The 22,887-nt window shown below is 38.9% G+C and overlaps 1 protein-coding gene across 1 annotated transcript in view; it reads right to left on the reverse strand.

The window, feature by feature from the left end:
* Positions 1-54: 54 nt before the first annotated feature.
* LOC104908903 (uncharacterized) overlaps positions 55-22,887 on the reverse strand; it is a 28,305-nt gene continuing 5,472 nt past the window's right edge. The window contains exons 5-15 of the mRNA XM_048634186.2: positions 22,595-22,699; positions 8,823-8,906; positions 8,637-8,752; positions 1,613-1,714; positions 1,414-1,527; positions 1,255-1,311; positions 1,105-1,171; positions 974-1,027; positions 817-891; positions 689-724; positions 55-514 (exon numbers count right to left, since the gene is read on the reverse strand). Of these exons, the coding sequence (XP_048490143.1) occupies positions 389-514; positions 689-724; positions 817-891; positions 974-1,027; positions 1,105-1,171; positions 1,255-1,311; positions 1,414-1,527; positions 1,613-1,714; positions 8,637-8,752; positions 8,823-8,906; positions 22,595-22,699 (936 nt within the window). The 3' untranslated portion in view covers positions 55-388. The remainder of the gene's footprint in view (positions 515-688; positions 725-816; positions 892-973; positions 1,028-1,104; positions 1,172-1,254; positions 1,312-1,413; positions 1,528-1,612; positions 1,715-8,636; positions 8,753-8,822; positions 8,907-22,594; positions 22,700-22,887) is intronic.

A 22,887-nucleotide genomic window follows, 5' to 3' on the forward strand; every position in this document is an offset into this window, starting at 1 on the left:
AACCTCTTACAAACATTCTTTGTATTTCTATAAGTAAACTTTCAAAATAATACATTGACTTAAGATTTAGTATATATATTTAATTTGGAATTCGGTTACAAAAAGAGGGTTGTAGACTTGTAGTTTGGTGTTTGTATGATAACACCATCAATAAATGGTCACCGGATCAAAACCTTAAAACACATTTTAATAATAGTTATTAATGGCGTAAATTGACTAAACTATTGTCTTTCCTGAAGACTAATATTTGCCAGTTGCCACCCTAACAAGGTTGTTAGTAATTCCTAGAGCATTTTGCAAAGATAACAAATAACTTTACAATTACTAACCACCGCAGATCTCACAGTGGGTCGAGCAAAGCAAATGAATTCCTAGAGACTGTTCGCATCTACATTAAGGTGGGATAGCGAGCTGTATTATTGATGGTGAACCCCAATGACTCGTAGTAATCTTTTTCAGCAACCGCCACTCGATCCTGGAACATTGTCCATTCTCTTCTACACCTTTCCTTTACCTGGCACAACAGATATAGGAGATAAAGAGAAAGATCCGCTGTTTAGTTTATATAGTCTTTCAAATGACAAGAATAGCTTCATGCTTAATGTACTTGCAGGACTGCAAAAGGATCAGCAAACGCCTCGAATTGAAATGGTTGCATGAGAGTAAAAGACGATTAAAGAGAACTTACCCCTACCCATGGTGCCTTCCCATTCTTAGTTTCACCCTGTGCAGAAAAATATTATAGAAAATGTTTACAGTTATCAGTTATGCTAATTATCTAAGAAGGAAAAAACTAAAAAGGACAAGTCAACTCACCTGGTTCCCCAGTGTTGGAACGGCTTGATGAACTATCCACTGCGAATCTATGACCCCAATCTTCTCATGAGCCGGCTGTAGAGGACATTATACAATAAACAACAAAACCAGAACTATGAAGTAGTATGGGAAACAAATGAGGAAATAACCAGAAGACCTCAACACACTTCCGCAAAGCAAAGTCAAGGCCCCATCCATGCACCAAGTCATTCTGAAAGTACACCACAATAACGTTAAGGTTGGATAATCACAAAGATAAAGTTCATTGCAGATTAGTGAAACGATTACCTGAATCATATGCCAAACACAGCGCCATGCATTTCTTGAGAAAACAGGTGCCATGATTTCAATGAACCTGTTAGTATAGAAGCAAGTTTGTTAAATATTCAAGTAGTAGTTATAATACTAGAAAAAGCCAACATATAAACATATACATACGCAGCACAAGGTGGCAGCACCGGATTAGGGCACCATCCAGGCTTTTCTTCCGTCACTCTGCAAATGCAGGAAAAAACAGTAATAAGCAGCTAAGTAATCCTAAAGCATGCAACATGTGATAGATGATCAAGAAACAGGACAAGCTTAAACCACTCTTACTTGTGAACCTCACCATCACCTCTCCGCTTCGTCATTTGCCATGTTAGGCCTTTGTCTGGCTGTAACCCAGGCTGTGAAATTTCCAATCCATGCTTCTTCACCAATTCAATGTATCTACATCACAGTAATGGGAAACTTTAGGAAATACACTGTCTAAATAGCAGGAAATTTAGTAGAATTGTTAATTCTAAAGACTCACTTCTCTGCATCAAAGTGTTCCACCCCAAGGTCTTCATCCCATATAAATATGTAATCATAAGCAGCGACAACATTTGGATGCATAAACCTTTTAGCATACCACCTGCAAAAGCAAAGAAGAGAGGGGGAAAAAAGTTATAAGGTGGAAAAATCATAAAAGTACAGCTCATAGAAGGTAGCACTTTGATATTCACAACTTTTGATATTCACAACTTTTGATGAAGTATATTTGACTTGAGGGGCCATTTGGTTATGGGTTATAAAAATTGAGGACCTTAGTTCCCATTGGTCGAAAAATCTGGTGTTTCCTTGCTTCCCTTTTCTAGATTATCCTCAATCCCATGGGATTCCGAAATTTCAATTTTCTTCATTGGATAGTTAAAATAAACAAAAACAAGAAAAAGGAAAATTCAGCTACAGACCATGACCTTCCAACATACCAATACCAACCACCCTCCACTACCATCAAACACCTCCCTCAAGCAACACTGCTGCCGTAACCACTTAGTGCCACCATAACAAGGAAACAAAAAATTCAAGCACGACTACCCAAAAGGCCTAAGTGCCTAACGCTACCCATGCTGAAATAAAGAGAGAGTTTTGAGCTACCCTTGCAGGAAGATCACTTTCTCCTCTATCAATAGTTGTAAAGGTGTTCAATGGTTTAGATCTGGAGCTAACCAGTATATCAGAATTGGAAAACGGGAGACTAGACTGTCAAGGCAGGTGCAGACTCCAGCACCAGACTGCAGGTAAGTCAGGTACAGAATCCAGGACAAACCTATTCATTTTGTTCAGCAACAATGGACAAGGCTTTGGAAAGAGTGATCGGGGATGATAAAGGATCAGTCCACATATCAAGCTCTTATATTGCTTCTAAATTCTGATAGTCCAGCATGCTTGTGCTTATTCGTTAAATCCATTCCCTAAACCACTAGAGAATATAAACCTACTTCAATCAACACAAGTATTTGCTTGCTAGTTGCTACTGTGAACTTTGTCAAACAAAACCTTTACAGCTAAATGATTGGTTGTAAACCAATAAATAATTATCAAAATTGCAGAAGTTCAAAATATAATCCTAAATAAACCTAACAGATATATTCCTACAGAACAATCAGACAAGAATAAGTACCCAAGTCGATACATCCAAAAAAATCCAAAGCCATTGGAAATGCTCCTCAAGTCTTGGACAAAGCTAATACCACACTTCTTTCCATTGATACGCAGAGTACAAACAATAAAAATATGTTAAATGATAACTAATCATTAAATAATAGAACTTTGAAGGGAAATAACTCAATAAGATACGAATGCAGGCATTACCTTATGACTCAAGAGCTCCTAAGAAAATTGAGAAGACCGCCCATGCAACAAATGCCAACTAAAATGTAACGATATGGCTAGTACATTGCTAGCTAAGCATGTCTAGACTAGATAATTATGGCATTCATCTTCCACAACATTAACTTTGTTCATCTCTAGCTCATTTCTCCTAATTAATTATTCAAGTATTTAGCAAATTCCGAGCGCCAAATATCTATCATATGTCCTTAATCTGCTCTGTTGACTTTCAATTACTAGTCAATGAGTCATTAGATGATGGGCTTAAAGAAGCATATGTCTTCCTATAATCACCAAACAAGACACTTGGTTTATGATGCTCTCCTTGACGTAACTCTTCATCTTTAGATGATTTATACCTGCAAGTAAATGCAAGGTACAAAGTCCAGACTTACAATTTTTGAATGAAGAACAAATCCTATATAAATCAAACAAATTCAACTACCCCAAAGGGTGAGTTTGGCTAGTCTTTGTTAGAGGCTAGCTTAGTTTTCATTTCCTTGTCAAAAAAAATCCAAAATCTAGACAATACCCTTCCCCCGTAACCCCAAAATATTTGTCAAACTTCTTGCCTCAACAATAAGTCTAAAAATCTTTCACTATTCATTCATCTTATACAATAAAACCTTAAATTTGTTCAGGAATACTAGTAACCCTTCGACACTCTCCCAATTTATCACAATAAAATACTATTAACCCTTCAACAAGCTCCCAATTTATCACAATAAAAGCCGGAGAATTTTTCATTTCATCATCTTCTTTATCACTATCTTCTTAAGGTTCCATCAGCATCTATTAGGGATTAGTTAGAACTTATGGTATTCATCCTCTAAATATATCTTGAGATTGTAATTCTTTTTACATCTCAATTGAACACTGACATCAAGTGAGAATATCTCTGGACTTTGCCGCAAGGTCTCACTTATACTGACATCTAGCATGATCCGTACAGACCTGTGATCTAGAAGGAGATATAATAAATTTCATAGCATACTTCCTCTTGAATGAAATTCTTATTCTTCTTCAACCACTTCTGTTTTTAATTTCAAATACACGTCATCATTTAAACTAACATTATGTATATTCACACTAAACAATTTTAAGTTTGAAACACTTGGATATCAAACACTCTTCCACTACTTTAGCAATAGCCTTACCCTCGCGGCTAGAAGAAAGACAAAAAGTTTATCATATTAAGCAAGTTCCATTCATCAGCAAGAATTTATGAATGGTTGACACAAAAATTGATTCCTTGAGTAACTGTGGATGTACTTGTGAAGGGTGACACATCATTTTAGACAACTCTATTTCGATTGTCCCTTTCAAATAAAGCTACAATCAGTTGCAACATTAATATACTAGAAAGATGAACAACGCACATCACATTAACATAAGATGTCTAAAGTTAAGTTTTTCCATCTGTTGGAAAGATGATCATCAACAAGCAAATAAGCTATAGTAATTCCAACCTCATAGAGTTTCAAAACATAAAATTTTAATATAGCTTCTCCTTTGAGCAACATTAAAATCAAAATCTCGCAATATTTTCCTTTAGGCTTGCTTGCTATAGCTTGTGAAATAATGTCTGCTTAAATTTGCAAACAAGAATTAAAGGAAACAAATAAAGATAGCTTGCAATTTTGTTGTTGATGAAGGAGATATTGAAATAAACATCTTGTAGCATGCTGTCCAAGGTTTCAAACCTGATGTGTTCATTTTATATAGAGTTTTTAGCCCCCATTCCTTGGCATTTGAGTAGTATTTTGAACTCTTTTGAGCTCTTATTTGCGCGATTTGATATGGTTGGACTTGGTTATGCTCTTTTGTGCTTTAATGTGCAGATTATGCATTTGGTGCCTTAATCTAGCTACAGATGAGAAGTCTAAGATTGCATATGGCCCATAGGGGTCTCGGAAGCAAGACAACCGGACCGGAAGGAAATTTGAAGTCACAATTTGAAGAAAATGACTCCTCCGGTCAACCGGGCAAAAGTCGCCGTAGAATGGCCCGGTTGACTAGGCGAATGCTTATTTAAGTTCGAAGAAAAATCATTGTCACCTCACCCCTGTTAATCCAACAAAGGATATCCTATTTTTGTGTTTTTTCGTATTTTTCCTACACACTATATGTAGTTTTTTAGTAATGACGATTAAACTATCTATTATTATCAATTTATTAGGTTAAATACTCTAGTTTTCTCTCCATCTTTTGTGTACTTTTGGCTTTGAAGATCATTAAAGATTGTTGATTTCATTTTCCATTATTCTTCGATTACTCGGTATTATTTCTCTACTTAGTTTCATTTCATGGATTGCTGTACTTTGATTATGAATTTCTTCTTTATTGCCATGAGTGAGAAGTTTAATTCTAAGGCTAAGTGAGGAACGTCATGTTTATACCTTGATTTTGTTGTTCTAAATCTCTTCAATATTATTGTTATTATTGATTTGTTATTATTGTTTAAGTCGTGTAATTGCGTAATTTCATGGATTATATTTGATTAATGACTGTTGGAATCAAAATATCTTACTTTGAGAGGCTTAGAACAATTGGTGAATCTGATTATGTCAGCGGCCAACTGCATATGTTGGTTTAAGAGTGTTAAGACCCGATCACGTAGGATTAACCCTTGCTCTAATCGCTCGACCCAAACTTAAGCATTGTTGAGTTATTTTATCCCATTGGATTGGTATAAGCATGGTGAACTCAACTAATGCCCTAGATCTTTATTAATTGGTAAATCCCTAGTTTGATTCAGCACTCTTTAGTCTAGTAGTTAATTCCAATATATATTTCACCTTGAAGTAGTTAAAATAGTTGAACATTAATCTATAGAAATCCTCTCCAAGTGGAAAGATGAGTGCATGGATGGCTTCACCAACTATCTTTATTTGCTTTCTTAGGAACATTGCATGGTTTTACTCTACGCTTAAAGTGAAGGTTTTACATGTAACTAAAAATATGTCTCTTATTGTTATAGTTAGTTAAGTTAGTTATTTGAAGTAGTTTAATTAAATAAAGGGCGAAAGAAATCAGCTTGTAACTAATTTACTTGAGCTCCAAGTAGATGAGTTATCATGAGTTGTAATAAGGAAAGTAGAGGAGGGAGTAACCCTAGCTTATTCGTGTGGTTTTTGTAAGGATTTATGGAAAGTGTTGCAAAGCTTTCCTAAATCTAATGTTTCCTTAAGTTGTGCTAGATTCTATGCTAGTTTAAAGGGAAATTTTCCTAATATTTGTCTTGTAATTTCGGCTATGTTGATGCTTGGGGAGCAAGGGTTTCTTGCTCATCCTATATAATAATGCACGCCAAGTCTTATAAAAGACTAGAGTTAATTGTTTTGAGAAAACCGATTCTTTGTGAATTAAAATTTTAGGGGGTGAATCCAGTGAATGCAAATCAAACTTAGCTGTTATTAAACCTTTGGTTAGGATTTCAATAACTTCATATCTTTTATAATACATTCGTCCACCTTTTTAACTCGTTTGTACCATGCCTAAACTCAACTAAAACCGTGAGAAAGCCTTCAATATTCATCCTAAATTCATCTAAGATACAACCTTTGCATTAGGAGTCTAAAGCATGAGCTTTAAACTCACATCATGGAATCTCGTATTTGCTAAGTCTTTGCTAACAACAGACACCGTGCACTTGTTGTGTTACTTTTTAAACTCATCACGTACTATCGTCATATGTGATTGTTTTCAACTTAATTTAAAAGAAAGGAAACAACTAAAAGTATCATCAATAATGAAGTGTCAAAAATATATCACAAAAGATGCATGGAGAAATATTCAAATAATCAATCACATGAATCTTACAGCTTAATTTATTGGTAAAGAGCTGAGTTCATATAAATTGATCTTGAACTTTTGTGCTATTTTAGCCACAAAGGCAAGGCTACTGCTAAAGAAGCAAAAGAAATTAGAATGTTAAATTGTTTGCGATTTAGTTCGCATATTGTTTAAAGTTGTAATTGGTTGCATATTCTAGATTGGAAAAGGAAGAAAGGTACAAAAGAAAGTGTCTCGCATTAGTTATTGGAAATTAGTTGCATATCAGATGTCTTGCACACATTGTAAAACCTTATGGTATGCCATGGATGCACAAAGAAAATACGAAGTTCATTTATAAGGTCAAGTATGATGTAAAGTTGATAAAATTTAACCCTTATTACAACTACAAAATTTCTGCAAAGTCAATCATCATTATCTGTAAATGCTCCTTCTACTATATGGATTATGGAACACTACATCTCAGATGTTAGAAAGAGCATTGAAAACTTGGGGGAAAAAAAAAAATTGAAGGTAAAGTATTTATAATTAATTCAACATTTAGATCCTTATTAAGAAATTAAACCTCAGAAGATTAGTGAAGATGAAAATCACAGCGGTGGCATAGGAGAAGATGAAAAGATATATACTCGGCCAGGATGAAAAACACCTGCAAGGCTGTTGCCAACTTTTCCACCAATTCCCTTTCTTCGGCAATTCATTCTCAGATTCAAGATGGAGCTTCTTTATGGATTGTCATGTGTAGGCTTAGGTGCTTAACAAATCTCCTGCTAGGATCTCCCTCTACAACAAATTAATTCCAATCTAACCAATTTCCTTATTTCCCCCCAGTTGTAATGTGCACAAAATCTAGTCGCTGCTGTATTTATACCATTTACTTCCCGCAAGAGCAACAAAACCCAGTCAAAACATCAAACATGCAACTGCTGCTAGTAAACTCTCATAGAACAAAAGCAGTAGCAATTTAGCATCAGTTCATCTCTCCTTTTTCTCTCTCTAATCGCACCTTCCGTAATCCATACTGACCTTAACCAGCATAACTCATCTGCATTTTCATGGCTTTCTCACCATCCACTCAGAAATTTTCCTATTTTATGTCAGGTGTAGGCTTAGCAAATCCCCGGCGGATGTTAAGCATAAGTAAAACTCCAGTGCCAGCAAGGTTGACTAATGAGAATTAGAGAGGAGAAAGAGAGGGTCAGCGGTCAGGTCGTAGTGCTTGGGAAGGTGGCTGGTGCTGCATGAAGGGAAGGGGGGGAGGGAAGGGTTGAAAAAATGAATAATGTATCAAAAAAGTTAAAAGATAACCAAAACTGTGACATGTGGTTCTTTTTACCTGTTTAACAACTTAAGTCTGCTAAAAGACCAATTTAAGAAGACAGATTATTGCAAGGTAGGACTATTTTGAGAAGGTCGAGGAAAAGTGGGATTAAAGTTGTCAATTTTTCCTTTATAATTTTTATGTCATATGATATAAGTAATATCATGGACTCAAGTTTAATCATACTTACGCCCATCATATATATTTTGAAAACTGACAATAGAAAACTAAAAACTATATTTTTGGTTTCTATACTCTAATTTTAGATTTCAAAAAAGATTGAAAATTGAAAACTATAAACAAAAGACGATAATGATCAGGCCCTAGGTCAATTAATCTATCACAAAACATTTGCCTTATTCGGTAACCTATATGCTAGTCAACTGGGAACAGCAAGACCTTAGTGTGGTCATATATTCCCCGATATTCATGATTAATAACAGTTGTTACTCTAAAAGTATAATTTTAAATCTCAATTTTATAAATTGCTTCTGATGAATGAAGGAACTAATACCAATAGATATTTAAGAAGGTTGATATCAACAGTCAATGTTAAAATGCTTACCATTTAGTTTGTTTACGAGCACTGACATGTATAGCCTGCTTTGACCACTCAAACTCATCCCATTCACTTGCTCGACCATCATAATGAAAGAGGATAACAGTAAAGTTCTCTGAAAACTGCAACATCAAATTTAGAGCAAGGAGATGGAGATAAGGGGGGAGGAGTTCAGACTAAAGGAGCGGCTACCTTCTTGATGCATGCATCGACATTGGCTCTTTGATCATAGCCGACTGTAAAAGCAACAAGGTACTTGGGTTTACTAGTCAAGTCCTGCAAAAAAGAAACCCAATCATTAGCTGCTTAAAAAGCAAATATGACCAATGATTTAACGAAATACTATTAATTAAAGGGAAAGGTGGGCCACTTATAGTGTATTTTATTAGAAAAAGCAGGTCGTAAAGGAAATAGTAGGGACCATGAAGTGAGAATAATTATAAAATATTTGTGGGTCATTGCCATTCTAGGAAGCATGGCAATTATGCTGAGACACTCAAATATCGGAAGTGTTCCAATTATTCTCAGATGGAGATAGTAGTACGAACCAACTATTGCTCGAGGAAAAGCTTCCAGTTTATTAACAATAGGAAGCTATATTCGCAGACTCTAATTTGGGTATCATATCGGAGTTGGGATTGGAAGATGCGATTCTCTAAGTCCAACAGTTTGGCGGATCCCTCGACACGGTCTAAATAATGTCTTAGACTACTTTTCTTCATACGACTATCATTTAAGCGTCACAAGAATTCTCTAGACATTTCTTGGACTGAACTGAATTTTTTTAGCTCTACGGAAAAAAATTAAATATAAAGGAAAAATAATAATAAAGTACTAGTAAGTCATAACTAGCAATAATTTCCCAGAAACTAGTAGAAGATTGCATAGGGAAAGCCAGTACTCCTATCATATCAATATCAATAACAATATCAAAATATATTATCAAAACGCGTGGGCGAGAATTGTAATTCGCCACGTGTCACCCTCACCAAATGACATCACACCACAAAGGCGGTGACTTGGCAAAGTTGAGCTATAGCTATTACAAAAAAGTCTAGATGAAGAATCAACTTGGGTACTCCCTTACATTTATTATTTCCTCCGCATAATCTAATGCTTATTACTCTTTTTTGATTTAAGACTTCAAAAGTCACATTGTTAAATGACCCTGGCTTCTCCCAGGCCAACAACTAGTTAGTAGGATATTTTCAAAGAAAGGGAAAGGGAAAGTTAGTAGATTAATTTTCCTTGAGAAAAACAAAATGATTAATCTGAAGTCAAAATATTGACCTTTCATTCACCATTGCCCCTCTCCAACCAAACTACTACGCATGTCGTCCCCCCTGTTGGATTTTTTATGATGTTTGAAGCAAGGCACAAGGAGAGGCGAAGGAAGTGAGTGGCAGACAGCACGTGCCCAAACAGGAGGCATGTGGCTAGGGCGGACGGGCGGGGTTGTAGCCCGGGCGAGCACCTCACCCAGCCTCTGTAGAATTCCTGTTTTGGCTGAAGGAGGCAGGAACTTTGACAGCTCATGTAATACTCCGTATTTTTAATACTAATTTCGTACTAATTAAGAAAATATAAAAGAATTAATAAAAAGGTATTTTAATTTATTTACAAGTTAATAGGAATAAATTATTAGTAATATGAAATTGTTAGGAATTTCCGGGATTTTAAAAGAGTAACCTAATCGACCTAGGGTTACTACCTTTTGGAAGGGAGTATAAAAAGAAAAGGAGAGGGAATTTCAGAAAACCCTAAACCCTTCTTTCTCCCTCTCCTCAGCCGACTTTTCTTTCTTCTCTCTCTCCTCAGCCGACTTCCTTTGCCTTCTCTCTGTCTCTCGAATTTTTCAGCCTCTCTCCCTCAGATTTTCTTTCTTCCTCTCTCGGATTCCCTCTCAGTCGGTGTTTGAGGGTCGCGCGGGCGTGGTCTCGAGTGGTGCGAACTCGCGCTGCGAGCGACGAGGGTGTGCCGAGGTTGCGAGCGACGAGGGTGTGCCGAGGTTGTGGTTCGAGGTTTTGGTACGAAAGGCGTGCGGGTGTGCCGAGGTTGTTGTTCGAGAGTTTGGTGCGAAGAGTTGTGCGGTGTTCGAGGGTTGTGCGAAAAGTCGGTCGAAGGTTTTGTTGCGAGCAGTGGTGTTGGCTCGTGTGTGTGGTTCGAGTATTGCGACGAAGGTCGCTGTTCGAGGGAGTCGTGCTGTGTTGTTGTGCGTAGGTCGAGAGCGAGCGAAGGGTGCGTCGCTGCTGTGCGCGCCAGCGAACCGAAGAAGGCTCGAGTGGGGCTGTGTGGCGAGCGAAGGCCACCGGAGTTCCGTCGCCGGAATTTTGTGCCGGCGAAAGTCAGTGGTATAATTTTGTACTTAACTTAGTATGTCAGTTATTAACTATTCTTATATTTACTGTTTTCGTAGTTAAGAAAGGTTTGTAAATTATAATTAATAATTAGAGTGTTTAGTAATTTATTAGATTGTTAACTAGTTAAGTTATTGTTCTGTTTTAAGTATAAATTCTGGTTAGGTTTGTAATTGGAATAAGTTGGAAGTAGGAAAATTGTGTCTTATTATTAGTTACAGTTATTATTGTTTCATGAGTAATCTGTTTCATGAAATCTGACTTTGGACATGGAACTACCTTTTGGACATGGAACTTACTCTTTGGACATATGACTTACTTTGGACATATGACTTACCTTGGACATATGACTGACTTTTGGACATAAGACAGGCTGGACTTATGACATTTTGGATTGGTAAAATAGTGGACTAATGTTACTAAATAACTTAGTTATTCACTAATTCTGACTTCTAAAAGACGTTAAATTCACTAGATTAGAATTATAACGAAAGTTCTAGAATAAGGTTTTAACTATTGCGTAATTCGAATCGATAGGTCGTTATGGTCTTAGTACGTAGTAGTTGTTAGTGTTATCAAGGACGTAACACAAAGCTTTGTTTTAACGATTTAGGTCCCAATTTCATAAGCGGCTCGTTCTATTAAGTCAGCGAAAATTCTCCGCTACAAGGTACGTACGCGTACCAGTTTACTTTCAAAGCTTAGTATCATGTTTAGGTTACATTCATGTTATTGGAACCTAGTACCATGATAGGGAACATTTGATTGTGATTGTTTGGTTAGACGTTTATAACGTGAAATCAATATGATGCATTGAAATATGTTGCATTGAAATGCGAAGTTCTATCGTAGTGTAACATCAGCATTATTAATCTGATCTATAGAGTAACAAGAGTGTTACTAGGGATAAGATTGAGTTTGGTAATTAAGAGAGTATGTAAATGACTCCTTAAAGTTATAAAAGAATGATTGGTAATAAAAGAAGATTATGGCGATACTTGTAGTTGGACTCCCTACAAGTATAGAACAATGGGGGGAGTGTAGGACTTGTCCTACACTCCTACGCAGGCCTACTGTGACGACAGTAGTGTCCTTATATTTTGATAACTCAAGTAGGCGGAAGGTTCCGTTCGATCTTGGGGGTATGCATACTAAGGTGATGGGTGTGAGACGGAACAAAACCGTATTTGCATTTCATCTAATAGACCAAGTTGTCTATTAAGGATTCAGTAGCCCGTATGATTCTAGTAAGATGACGGTGCCCGTTCGATGCCAAATAATGAAAGATTAAAGGATGTGAGATAACGTAGGTTCATATAACAGTTGTAATGTATGCATCATTTATGTTCATAAGTTTCAATGGTTCATTACGTACTCAGCATAGCTGACTCTGTGTGTTATTATGTGTTTGTTGTCCTGTGATGAACTATTGATACTTCAATGGGGAGCAGACTAGGTGAGCTGGTGCTGCTGCATGATATCAAGCATAAGGGGGCTAGACTGTAGTTTGAATTAACTTTTGGTTTGATATTACTGAATTTTATAGAACATTGTTAAATGTTTGAGTTTGAATAAAGAGGGGTCACTATGATTCCCGAGTTGTATTTACATTTTCTATTCCGCTGCAATTTGGTTTTGAGACAATGAATTTGAGTTACCGTATTTCTAATTATGCCTTGCGTTCCATCGCGGCGGTAACACTCCCAAAGTCGATGCGACGTAGCTTTAGACGTGTATGGATTTTGGGGGTGTTACAAAACTGGATTCAGAGCCAGAAGCTCCTATTTTCAAAGACGTTTTCGAAACGATTTCAAAACGGGTAGTATGGGCTAGGAGCATATAGATCATGTCATATGCATTAAGTCATAGGCATGTTATCATTGCACTTTGTTTGTATCTCGAACTTGTATGTGCTCTCTGTGTAATTGAAATGGTGAAAGATTCTTGAAATCTTCAAATGTGACTAGATTAAGAGAGTGTACAAAGATAGGTCTAAATTGATTAGACTCAAAACTTATTTAAGTATAAAAACTTTTTATTGATCGAATGAGCTTGATTTCACTTGTGGATTTCAAAGTTAAAATGAGCATTTACCTCTTTACAAAAACTTAGACTATTCTATTTTGTTTTTACTTTCACAGATGGTTCACGACATAGGCTGTAGGGACTTTTTGATGAAACAAGTAGGGGAAGACTGGGATATGTGGTTCTTTAAAATGAAGTCTGCTATGGATTACAGAATTATGCAAGGGGAGCAGTGGTTACGATCTGAGGGCTCTAGGATACACTTCATGCTTCGTTATGTTCCAGATATAGAGCCATATAGATTTGTTCATCGTAGGTATGGGGATATGTGGACTACAGAGGGATATTTCAATAGGAATAAGCATACCTACGGATACCAGAACCTGCCTTCCGAAAAGCACTTCCTCACTGACCTTAAATACTGCGAGAATGAGTGGAGGGTTCGTGAGACCAGGGGTCAAAACCCTTCTACTTCATCTGAAGGGAAAGTTCGAGCAATAGGGCCTAGATGGGAATTCTGAGAACCCAGGGGTCATACCTGAACCGCCATCAGCACCTGTGGCAAAGAGGCCAAGATACCAGCCATTTGAGGATGAGTTATTGCCGATGACTTTCAGAATCTTAGGACAGTCACTTACGTCTCTGATGATGAAAGGAACAATAGGACCTTCATTATAGTGTTGGGTGGGGTCCAGGTTGTACCAGGGTTACATGGGGAGGATGATGATGATGAGCCACCTCCACTAGAGGACTAACCAGTTGAGGGAGAGGACCCTGCTGAGAATGAAGACCCTGTTGAGGATGAGAATCCTGTTCAGGAAGGATCCCATTGAGGATGAGGATCCATTGAGGAGGAGGATCCCATTGAGGAGGAGGATCCCATTGAGGAGGAGGATCCCATCGAGGAAGAAGATCCCGAGGAAGACCTAGGACCCATACTAGAAGATATATTCTTTGAGGACGGCGAGCCTGAGGCAGATGAGATTGACCTTGATGGAGGGATGGAGGATTCTGGATCAGAGGATGAAGCTCACCGTCTTGGCCCATAGTTCTTTTGAACATATATGTAGGATTAGGATTTTTGTTTTATTTTGATCGTTTTTTTCATTTGTTATGTTAGGGATAATAAGGCTTGCATGCCGATTAGGGAGTAACATTATTTGATTTATATATATATATATATATATATATATAGTATTTCTTTACAATTATTAAATTCCCATTTTCAATAATAGTGCATAGTGTTATCTTTTATTGTTAATTGTGGCATCTTATTTTGGTTGACTGTGATGCAAGTCAGTACAGACTTAAAGGTGTTCGCAATATATGTTTATATGTTAAATGTGTATTCGTTGAATAAGTTAAAACCAAAAATTATGTGTAAGTCACTGAAATAGCTACTATGTTAATTTCAGCGCAGAATGGTTCGATACGTGACCTAGTACAGATTACAGCCAACTTAGCCCAAGGTCACAGCCGGGATGGTGACCTATCTGAAAAAGTGGCCCGTAGGAACCCACCTATACTAAATGGAAAAGGGGACCTGAAGAGTTGGAAAACTGGGTTGGGGAATTTGATAAGCTTTTCTTCACCCTAACCTGTCCTGACGAGAAAACAGTGCCCTTAGCTAGTTACTATCTGCGGGGATGCCCATTTCTGGTGGACCCAGGCTAAGGACAACCTTCTCAGCCAACCGGGTTTCGGGTGGGAAACTTTTAAAAAGGCCCTAAGAGACAAGTACTACCCTCCGTATCTTAAGAAACCAAAAAGCCCAAGATTCATGATGCTGGAACAAGGGACCATGTCGGTAAGGAATATTACCGAAAATTTATTGAACTGATGAGGTTTGCCCCAGAGATTGCCCCTACTGAGGAGGCTAAAGCCTCACGTTTTGAATTGGGACTTACCCTTGACCTGCAGGGTAGACTGGGGGGAGATACATTCACCTCTCTGGACCATGTGTTTGGCAAAGCCCCACCTTTATGCTATCAGGAAAAGGGAGGAAGGGGTAAGCTGGGCGAGAAACGTAAGGATAACCCAAACCCTGAGGGTCAAAAGTTTGAGAAAAAGCACAACGGGAACCAGAACAATCCAAACCCTCAGAGAAATTTTGGTAAGGGACCCAACAATAACCCTAATCCCAACAACAACAACAACAACCGCAACAATAACACCAATAACCGCAGACCTGAGCGGTATATCGGTGTAGAAAGTGCCCGAACAACCATCCTGGTAAGGATTGTGAGGGTAACAAGGTTGAATGCCGGGAATGTGGGAAGATGGGGCATAGAGCCTATGAATGCTATTCAAAAACAAGCTAAACCCAATGGCCAAAGGAAGGGGAACTATGGGGACAAGCCCCGAAACGGAAATGGTAACGGGAATGGTAACGGGGGAGGTAATTACAATGGGAATTCTAACTATTCCAAGCCCGCTACCAAACCAGCAACCAAGTCTCTAATGCTAACAATGCAACTAGTTCCCAAGATAAGGGCAAAGGGAAGCTGTACATGATGACGGCTAGTGAAGAAGAGGCTCGTAGAGACGTTGTCACGGGTACATTTTCTATCAACTCCACTCCTGTTAAAGTTTTATTTGATTCTGGAGCATCCTTGTCATTTATTGCCCATGCAACTGTTAGAAATTTAACATTGGTCGAGTCTGAGTCGATTTCTATGCCTATAGTCATTCCATCTGGGGAGACTGTTAATTGTTCTAAAAGATTCCTAAAAGTGCCATTAAAGATAGGTGAGGGATACTTTCCCTCTGATCTGATAGAGTTTAACTTATCAAACCTAGATATCATTCTGGGGATGGATTGGCTTGGGAAGTACAGGCTAAGATAGATTGCGATGCGCAAAAAGTGGAACTAAAGGACCCTTCGGGGAAAAGAGTGTCATATAGGAGGATACCTCGAGAACCAGGAATTAAAGTTATCAATGCGTTACAACTTAAGAACTACGTAGACAAGGGTTGGCCCCTATTTATGTGTTCAGTGAGAAGATGGAGGATGATCCGTTAAGGCCTGAAGATGTGCCCATAGTCCGAGAATTCCAGGATGTCTTTCCTGAGGAAATACCTGGTATGCCTCCAAGGAGAGATGTAGAGTTCACCGTTGACCTAGTACCTGGGACTGGACCCATTTCGAAAGCCCCGTATCGGATGGCTCCGCGCAGAAATGAATGAGTTAAAGAACCAGTTAGAGGAACTTCTAAAAAGGGTATATTAGACCTAGCATGTCGCCATGGGGAGCACCCGTCTATTTGTGAAAAAGAAGGATGGTAGCTTGAGGTTATGTATAGACTACCGGGAGTTGAACAATGTCACTGTGAAAAACAAGTATCCATTACCTAGGATTGATGATTGTTCGACCAACTTCAGGGTGCGGGGATGTTCTCCAAAATGACTTAAGGTCTGGTTACCATCAGTTGAGGATTGTTGATCATGATATACCTAAGACTGCCTTTCGAACCAGATATGGCCACTATGAGTTTACGGTTATGCCTTTTGGGTTAACCAATGCACCTGCAGTTTTCATGGACCTTATGAATAGAATTTTCCGACCCTACCTAGACAAATTCGTCGTGTATTCATAGACGATATCCTGATCTATTCTAAGAACAAGGAGGAACATAGATCATTTGAGGTCATTTTGCAGACACTTAGGGACAACCAACTTATGCAAAGTTTTCGAAATGTGAATTTTGGTTGGAAAGAGTGTCATTTTTGGGTCATTTTATCTCTAAGGAGGGTGTATCAGTCGATCCTGCGAAAATCAAAGCCGTGAGTGAATGGCCTACTCCAAAGAATGTCACGGATATTCGAAGTTTCTTGGGTTTAGCCGGTTACTATAGGAGATTTGTGAAAGACTTCTCCAAAATAGAAAACCTATGACAAACCTGATGAAGAAGGATTGTAGGTTTACCTGGAATGAGGACAGTGAGAAGGCCTTCCAAACACTCAAAGAGAGTTAACCTCAGCCCCTGTCCTAACCTTGCCTAATGGGAACGAAGGATATGATGTGTATAGTGATGCATCCAAAAATGGGTTGGGTTGTGTTCTGATGCAAAACGGGAAAGTTATAGCTTATGCGTCCCGACAGTTGAAGCCATATGAAGTCAATTACCCAACACATGACCTAGAATTGGCCGCCATAGTATTTGCACTCAAAATCTGGAGACACTACCTCTATGGGGTAACCTGCCGTATCTTCACCGATCACAAAAGCCTTAAATATATCTTCACCCAGAAAGACCTCAACATGAGGCAGCGCAGATGGTTAGAGCTCATCAAGGACTATGACTTAGACATCCAATACCATGAGGGTAAAGCCAACGTTGTTGCTGATGCGTTAAGTCGCAAGTCTAGCCATAGCCTGAATACATTAGTCGTTGCCGACAAACTTTGTGAGGAATTCTCTAGACTTCAGATAGAAGTTGTTCATGAAGGGGAGGTAGAAAGATTGCTGATGCCCTAACCATCGAACCAACTTCCTAGAAGAATAAGGCGAGTCAACCTGGGGATGTGAAACTTGAGCGAGTCAAGGCAAAGCTTAAGGAGGGCAAAGCAGAGGGGTTTGCGATCCATGAGGATGGACGTACGATATAAGGGTAGGTGGTGCGTGCCACAAAAGTGTGAAGAGCTGAAACAAAAGATAATGAGCGAGGGTCATAACACGACGTATTCTGTCCACCCAGGGGGAGATAAGTTGTATAAGGACCTCAAGAAGATGTTTTGGTGGCCTGGTATGAAGAGAGCAGTAGCTGAGTTTGTTTCCAAATGCTTAACATGCCAGAAAGTCAAAAGTGAACACAAGAGACCTCAGGGAAAGATTCAACCCTTAGACATTCCGACATGGAAATGGGACTCGATATCCATGGACTTCGTTGTCGCCTTACCTAGGGGGAGGCAATAATACCATTTGGGTGATAGTGGATAGACTAACCAAGACAGCAAGGTTCATACCTATGAAAGATACGTGGAGTATGGAAGCCTTAGCCAAGGCTTATGTGAAAAATGTCATTCGATTGCATGGAGTACCCACAAGTATAGTATCAGATCGAGACTCTCGATTCCTGTCGAATTTCTGGAAAAAGGTCCAGGAAGCATTTGGTAGTGAGCTATTAATGAGTACAGCCTTTCACCCAGCTACCGATGGTCAAACGAACGAACTATTCAGACCTTAGAGGACATGTTGCGAGCATGTCTTTAGAATACCAAGGGTCATGGGAAGACCATTTGGACCTCATAGAATTCTCATACAACAACAGCTACCATGCTAGTATTAAGATGGCACCATTTGAAGCGTTGTACGGGAGAAAGTGTCGTAGCCCTTTGTGTTGGAACGACATCAGTGAGACGGTAGTGTTAGGACCTGATATGATTCAAGAGACGATGGATCAAGTGCGAGTCATTCAAGAAAAGATTAAGACTGCACAGGACAGGCAAAAATCCTATGCGGACCAGAAGCGAAGGGACGAAAATTTCGAAGTTGGGGAAAAAGTGTTGCTTAAGGTGTCCCCAATGAAAGGAGTGATGCGATTCGGGAAAAAGGGGAAGCTAAGCCCTAAGTTCATAGGACCCTATGAGATACTGGCGAGGGTAGGGAAAGTTGCTTATCGCCTGGATTTACCCAACGACTTAGAAAGGGTCCATAACGTGTTTCACGTATCCCAACTCCGGAGATACGTACCTGATGCGTCACATGTCCTTGAACCTGAAAACGTAGAGATAGACGAAACTTTGTCCTATGAGGAGAAACCTGTCCAGATCCTAGACCGCAAAGTGCGAAGTACGAGGAATAAGGACGTCAGAATTGTCAAAGTGTTGTGGAGAAATCAAACTACCGAGGAAGCCACATGGGAAGCCGAAGATGCAATGCGTCTGAAGTACCCTGAGCTTTTCCAAGAGGTACGTGAGTTACGGGGACGTAACTTTTCTTTTAAGGGGGAAGAATGCGATAGAATTTCGCGCTTTCACCCTAAAGTATGTTAATTATGTTGATTATGTTAGTTATATGCTAGTTATGTGTGAAAACTGCTTATCTATTGTGTGAACGTTAGAAAACGCTTGTGAAATTTGGGACTTAGAAGTGCAAAAGATCGTCGTTAAGACGGGCTACCTCAAAGTTTCGGGACGAAACTTCTTTTAAGGGGGAAGCCTGTAATACTCCGTATTTTTAATACTAATTTCGTACTAATTAAAAAATATAAAGAATTAATAAAAAGGTATTTTAATTTATTTACAATTAATAGGAATAAATTATTATAATATGAAATTGTTAGGAATTTTCGGATTTTAAAAGAGTAACCTAATTCACTTGACCTAGGGTTACTACCTTTTGAAGGGAGTATAAAAAGAAAAGGAGAGGAATTTCAAAACCCTAAACCCTTCTTCTCCCTCTCCTCACACTTTCTTTCTTCTCTCTCTCCTCAGCCGACTTCCTTTCTTCTCTCTGTCTCTCGAATTTTAGCCTCTCTCCCTCAATTTCTTTCTTCCTCTCTCGGATTCCCTCTCAGTCGGTGTTTGAGGGTCGCGCGGGCGTGGTCTCGAGTGTGCGAACTCGCGCAGCGACGACGAGGGTGTGCCGAGGTTGCGAGCCATTGTGCCGAGGTTGTGGTTCGAGGTTTTGGTACGAAAGGCGTGCGGTTGCCGAGGTTGTTGTTCGAGAGTTTGGTGCGAAGAGTTGTGCGGTGTTCGAGGTTGTGCGAAAAGTCGGTCGAAGTTTTGTTGCGAGCAGTGTGTTGGCTCGTGTGTGGTTCGAGTATTGCGACGAAGGTCCGGTGTTCGAGAGTCGTGCGTGTTTTGTTATGCGTAGGTCGAGAGCGAGCGAAGGGTGCGTCGCTGCTGTGCGCAGCGAACCGAAGAAGGCTGAGTGGGCTGTGTGGCGAGCGAAGGCCACCGGAGTTCCGTCGCCGGAATTTTGTGCCGGCGAAAGTCAGTGGTATAATTTTGTACTTAACTTAGTTGTCAGTTATTAACTATTCTTATATTACTGTTTTGTAGTTAAGAAAGTTTGTAAATTATAATTAATAATTAGAGTGTTTAGTAATTTATTAGATTGTTAACTAATTAAGTTATTGTTCTGTTTAAGTATAAATTCTGGTTAGGTTTGTAATTGGAATAAGTTGGAAGTAGGAAAAGTGTGTCTTATTATTAGTTCAGTTATTATTGTTTCATGAGTAATCTGTTTCATGAAATTGACTTTGGACATGGAACCTACCTTTTGGACATGAACTTACTCTTGACATATGACTTACTTTGGACATATGACTACCTTGACATATGACGTGACTTTTGACATAAGACAGGCTGGACTTATGACATTTGGATTGGTTAAATTAGTGACTAATGTTACTAAATAACTTAGTTATTCATAATTCTGACTTCTAAAAGACGTTAAATTCACTAGATTAGAGTTATAACGTAAAGTTCTAGAATAAGGTTTTAACTATTGCGTAATTCGAATCGATAGGTCGTTATGGTCTTAGTACGTAGTAGTTGTTAGTGTTATCAAGGACGTAACACAAAAGCTTTGTTTTAACGATTTAGGTCCCAATTTCATAAGCGGCTCGTTCTATTAAGTCAGCGAAAATTCTCCGCTACAAGGTACGTACGCGTACCAGTTTACTTTCAAAGCTTAGTATCATGTTTAGGTTACAATTCATGTTATTGGAACCTAGTACCATGATAGGGAACATTTGATTGTGATTGTTTGGTTAGACGTTATAACGTGAAATCAATATGATGCATTGAAATATGTTGCATTGAAATGCGAAGTTCTATCGTAGTGTAACATCAGCATTATTAATCTGATCTATAGAGTAACAAGAGTGTTACTAGGGATAAGATTGAGTTTGGTAATTAAGAGAGTATGTAAATGACTCCTTAAAGTTATAAAAGAATGATTGGTAATAAAAGAAGATTATGGCGATACTTGTAGTTGAACTCCCTACAAGTATAGAACAATGGGGGGAGTGTAGGACTTGTCCTACACTCCTACGCAGGCCTACTGTGACGACAGTAGTGTCCTTATATTTTGATAACTCAAGTAGGCGGAAGGTTCCGTTCGATCTTGGGGTATGCATACCAAGGTGATGGGTGTGAGACGGAACAAACTGTATTTGCATTTCATCTAATAGACCAAGTTGTCTATTAAGGATTCAGTAGCCCGTATGATTCTAGTAAGATGACGGTGCCCGTTCGATGCCAAATAATGAAAGATTAAAGGATGTGAGATAACGTAGGTTCATATAACAGTTGTAATGTATGCATCATTCATGTTCATAAAGTTTCAATGGTTCATTACGTACTCAGCATAGCTGACTCTGTGTGTTATTATGTGTTTGTTGTCCTGTGATGAACTATTGATACTTCAATGGGGAGCAGACTAGGTGAGCTGGTGCTGCTGCATGATATCAAGCATAAGGGGGTTAGACTGTAGTTGAAGTAACTTTTGGTTTGATTATTACTGAATTTTATAGAACATTGTTAAATAGTTTGAGTTTGAATAAAGAGGGGTCTACTATGATTCCCGAGTTGTATTTACATTTTCTATTCCGCTGCAATTTGGTTTTGAGACAATGAATTTGAGTTACCGTATTTCTAATTATGCCTTGCGTTCCATCGCGGCGGTAACACTCCCAAAGTCGATGCGACGTAGCTTTAGACGTGTATGGATTTTGGGGGTGTTACAGCTCACCCGGCCGGGCAGTTTGGCCCAGGACGCCGTCCAGTTTTCTGCACGTGCTTTTATTCCTTGTAGTTCAAACTTAGTATCTCATCTTTCCTAGGGTTTTAGGAGAGAGAATTTGTGGAAAAGCTGTGTTGTTCACCATTGTTCTCCATTGTTACATAGGTGCATGTTTGAGGGTTTTTCTCCCGGAGCTCGGTTTTCTCGCATTAAAATTGATGTGTTGGATCTTTGCTTTCCCTTTTCTTTGGCTTGCTTGGTTGTTTCCATTTCTTGCTTCTTCTTAAATATTGTTGATTGCATAATTAGTTAGCACTTGTTTCTATATCACAATACCCCCAACCTCCCCTCTCTCTCTCCCCCCCCCCCTCCCAATATTCCACTGGGCTCAGTCACTCAAGCGACCTAGATCCCCTACCTCTCACTCTCCAATTTCTTGATTTAGTGCCCCAATTTCCAGATCTAGGGTTTTTGAAACCAAAATCAGTAAGACTCTTATCCATCTTCACCGCTAATTCTTCATCTTAATCCTTGAGACTTCACCAATACGCGAGTCAACACCTAATCCTAGCCGTGTCGCACGTCATGTCGAGTGGATGCACAACACTTAGGTCCAACAAGGTGTTGAAGTATGATAGCAATTAGTGCGCCGTGAACAAACAAAAACTGCCTATTTGGGCCACATATATCAACTATACGCTGTTCTGATAACTTGCTGACTATCATACACCACGTTGAACAATAATCCTTGCTATCAATAACACAACAAAATGTCGACAACTATTCTTACCAAAATTGGTGTTTCTCTTCATTGAATTTTTTTTCTGGTGCACATAAATATTAACTAAATAGGCCTTTACATCTATAACTCCTCAAGATAGAAGACGTACCTCCTCAGGGAGACCCCAGAGTCTACGTTGATAGAAATCAGTCTCAGAAACTACAATTTCTGGGGGCAATCGTTCAGCACCTCGTGGATTTGTCGATAACCAAACCTGCAACACCATGACAATTAAATGGTAGCATCAGCACATAATCAGGGTAATACTTTATGTTCATAACTACTTATTTAGCAACAGAAAACTTCCACTTTAAGGCAATTGATGCAGCCAGAAACTAAGTAATTAATTGGAATTAATAAGACAGAATACAGTGTCCTGCTCCCAAGTATCCTCCATCCAAG

The sequence above is a fragment of the Beta vulgaris genome, chromosome 7, assembly GCF_026745355.1.
Source record: "Beta vulgaris subsp. vulgaris cultivar EL10 chromosome 7, EL10.2, whole genome shotgun sequence".
In the NCBI taxonomy this organism is placed as follows: domain Eukaryota; kingdom Viridiplantae; phylum Streptophyta; class Magnoliopsida; order Caryophyllales; family Amaranthaceae; genus Beta; species Beta vulgaris.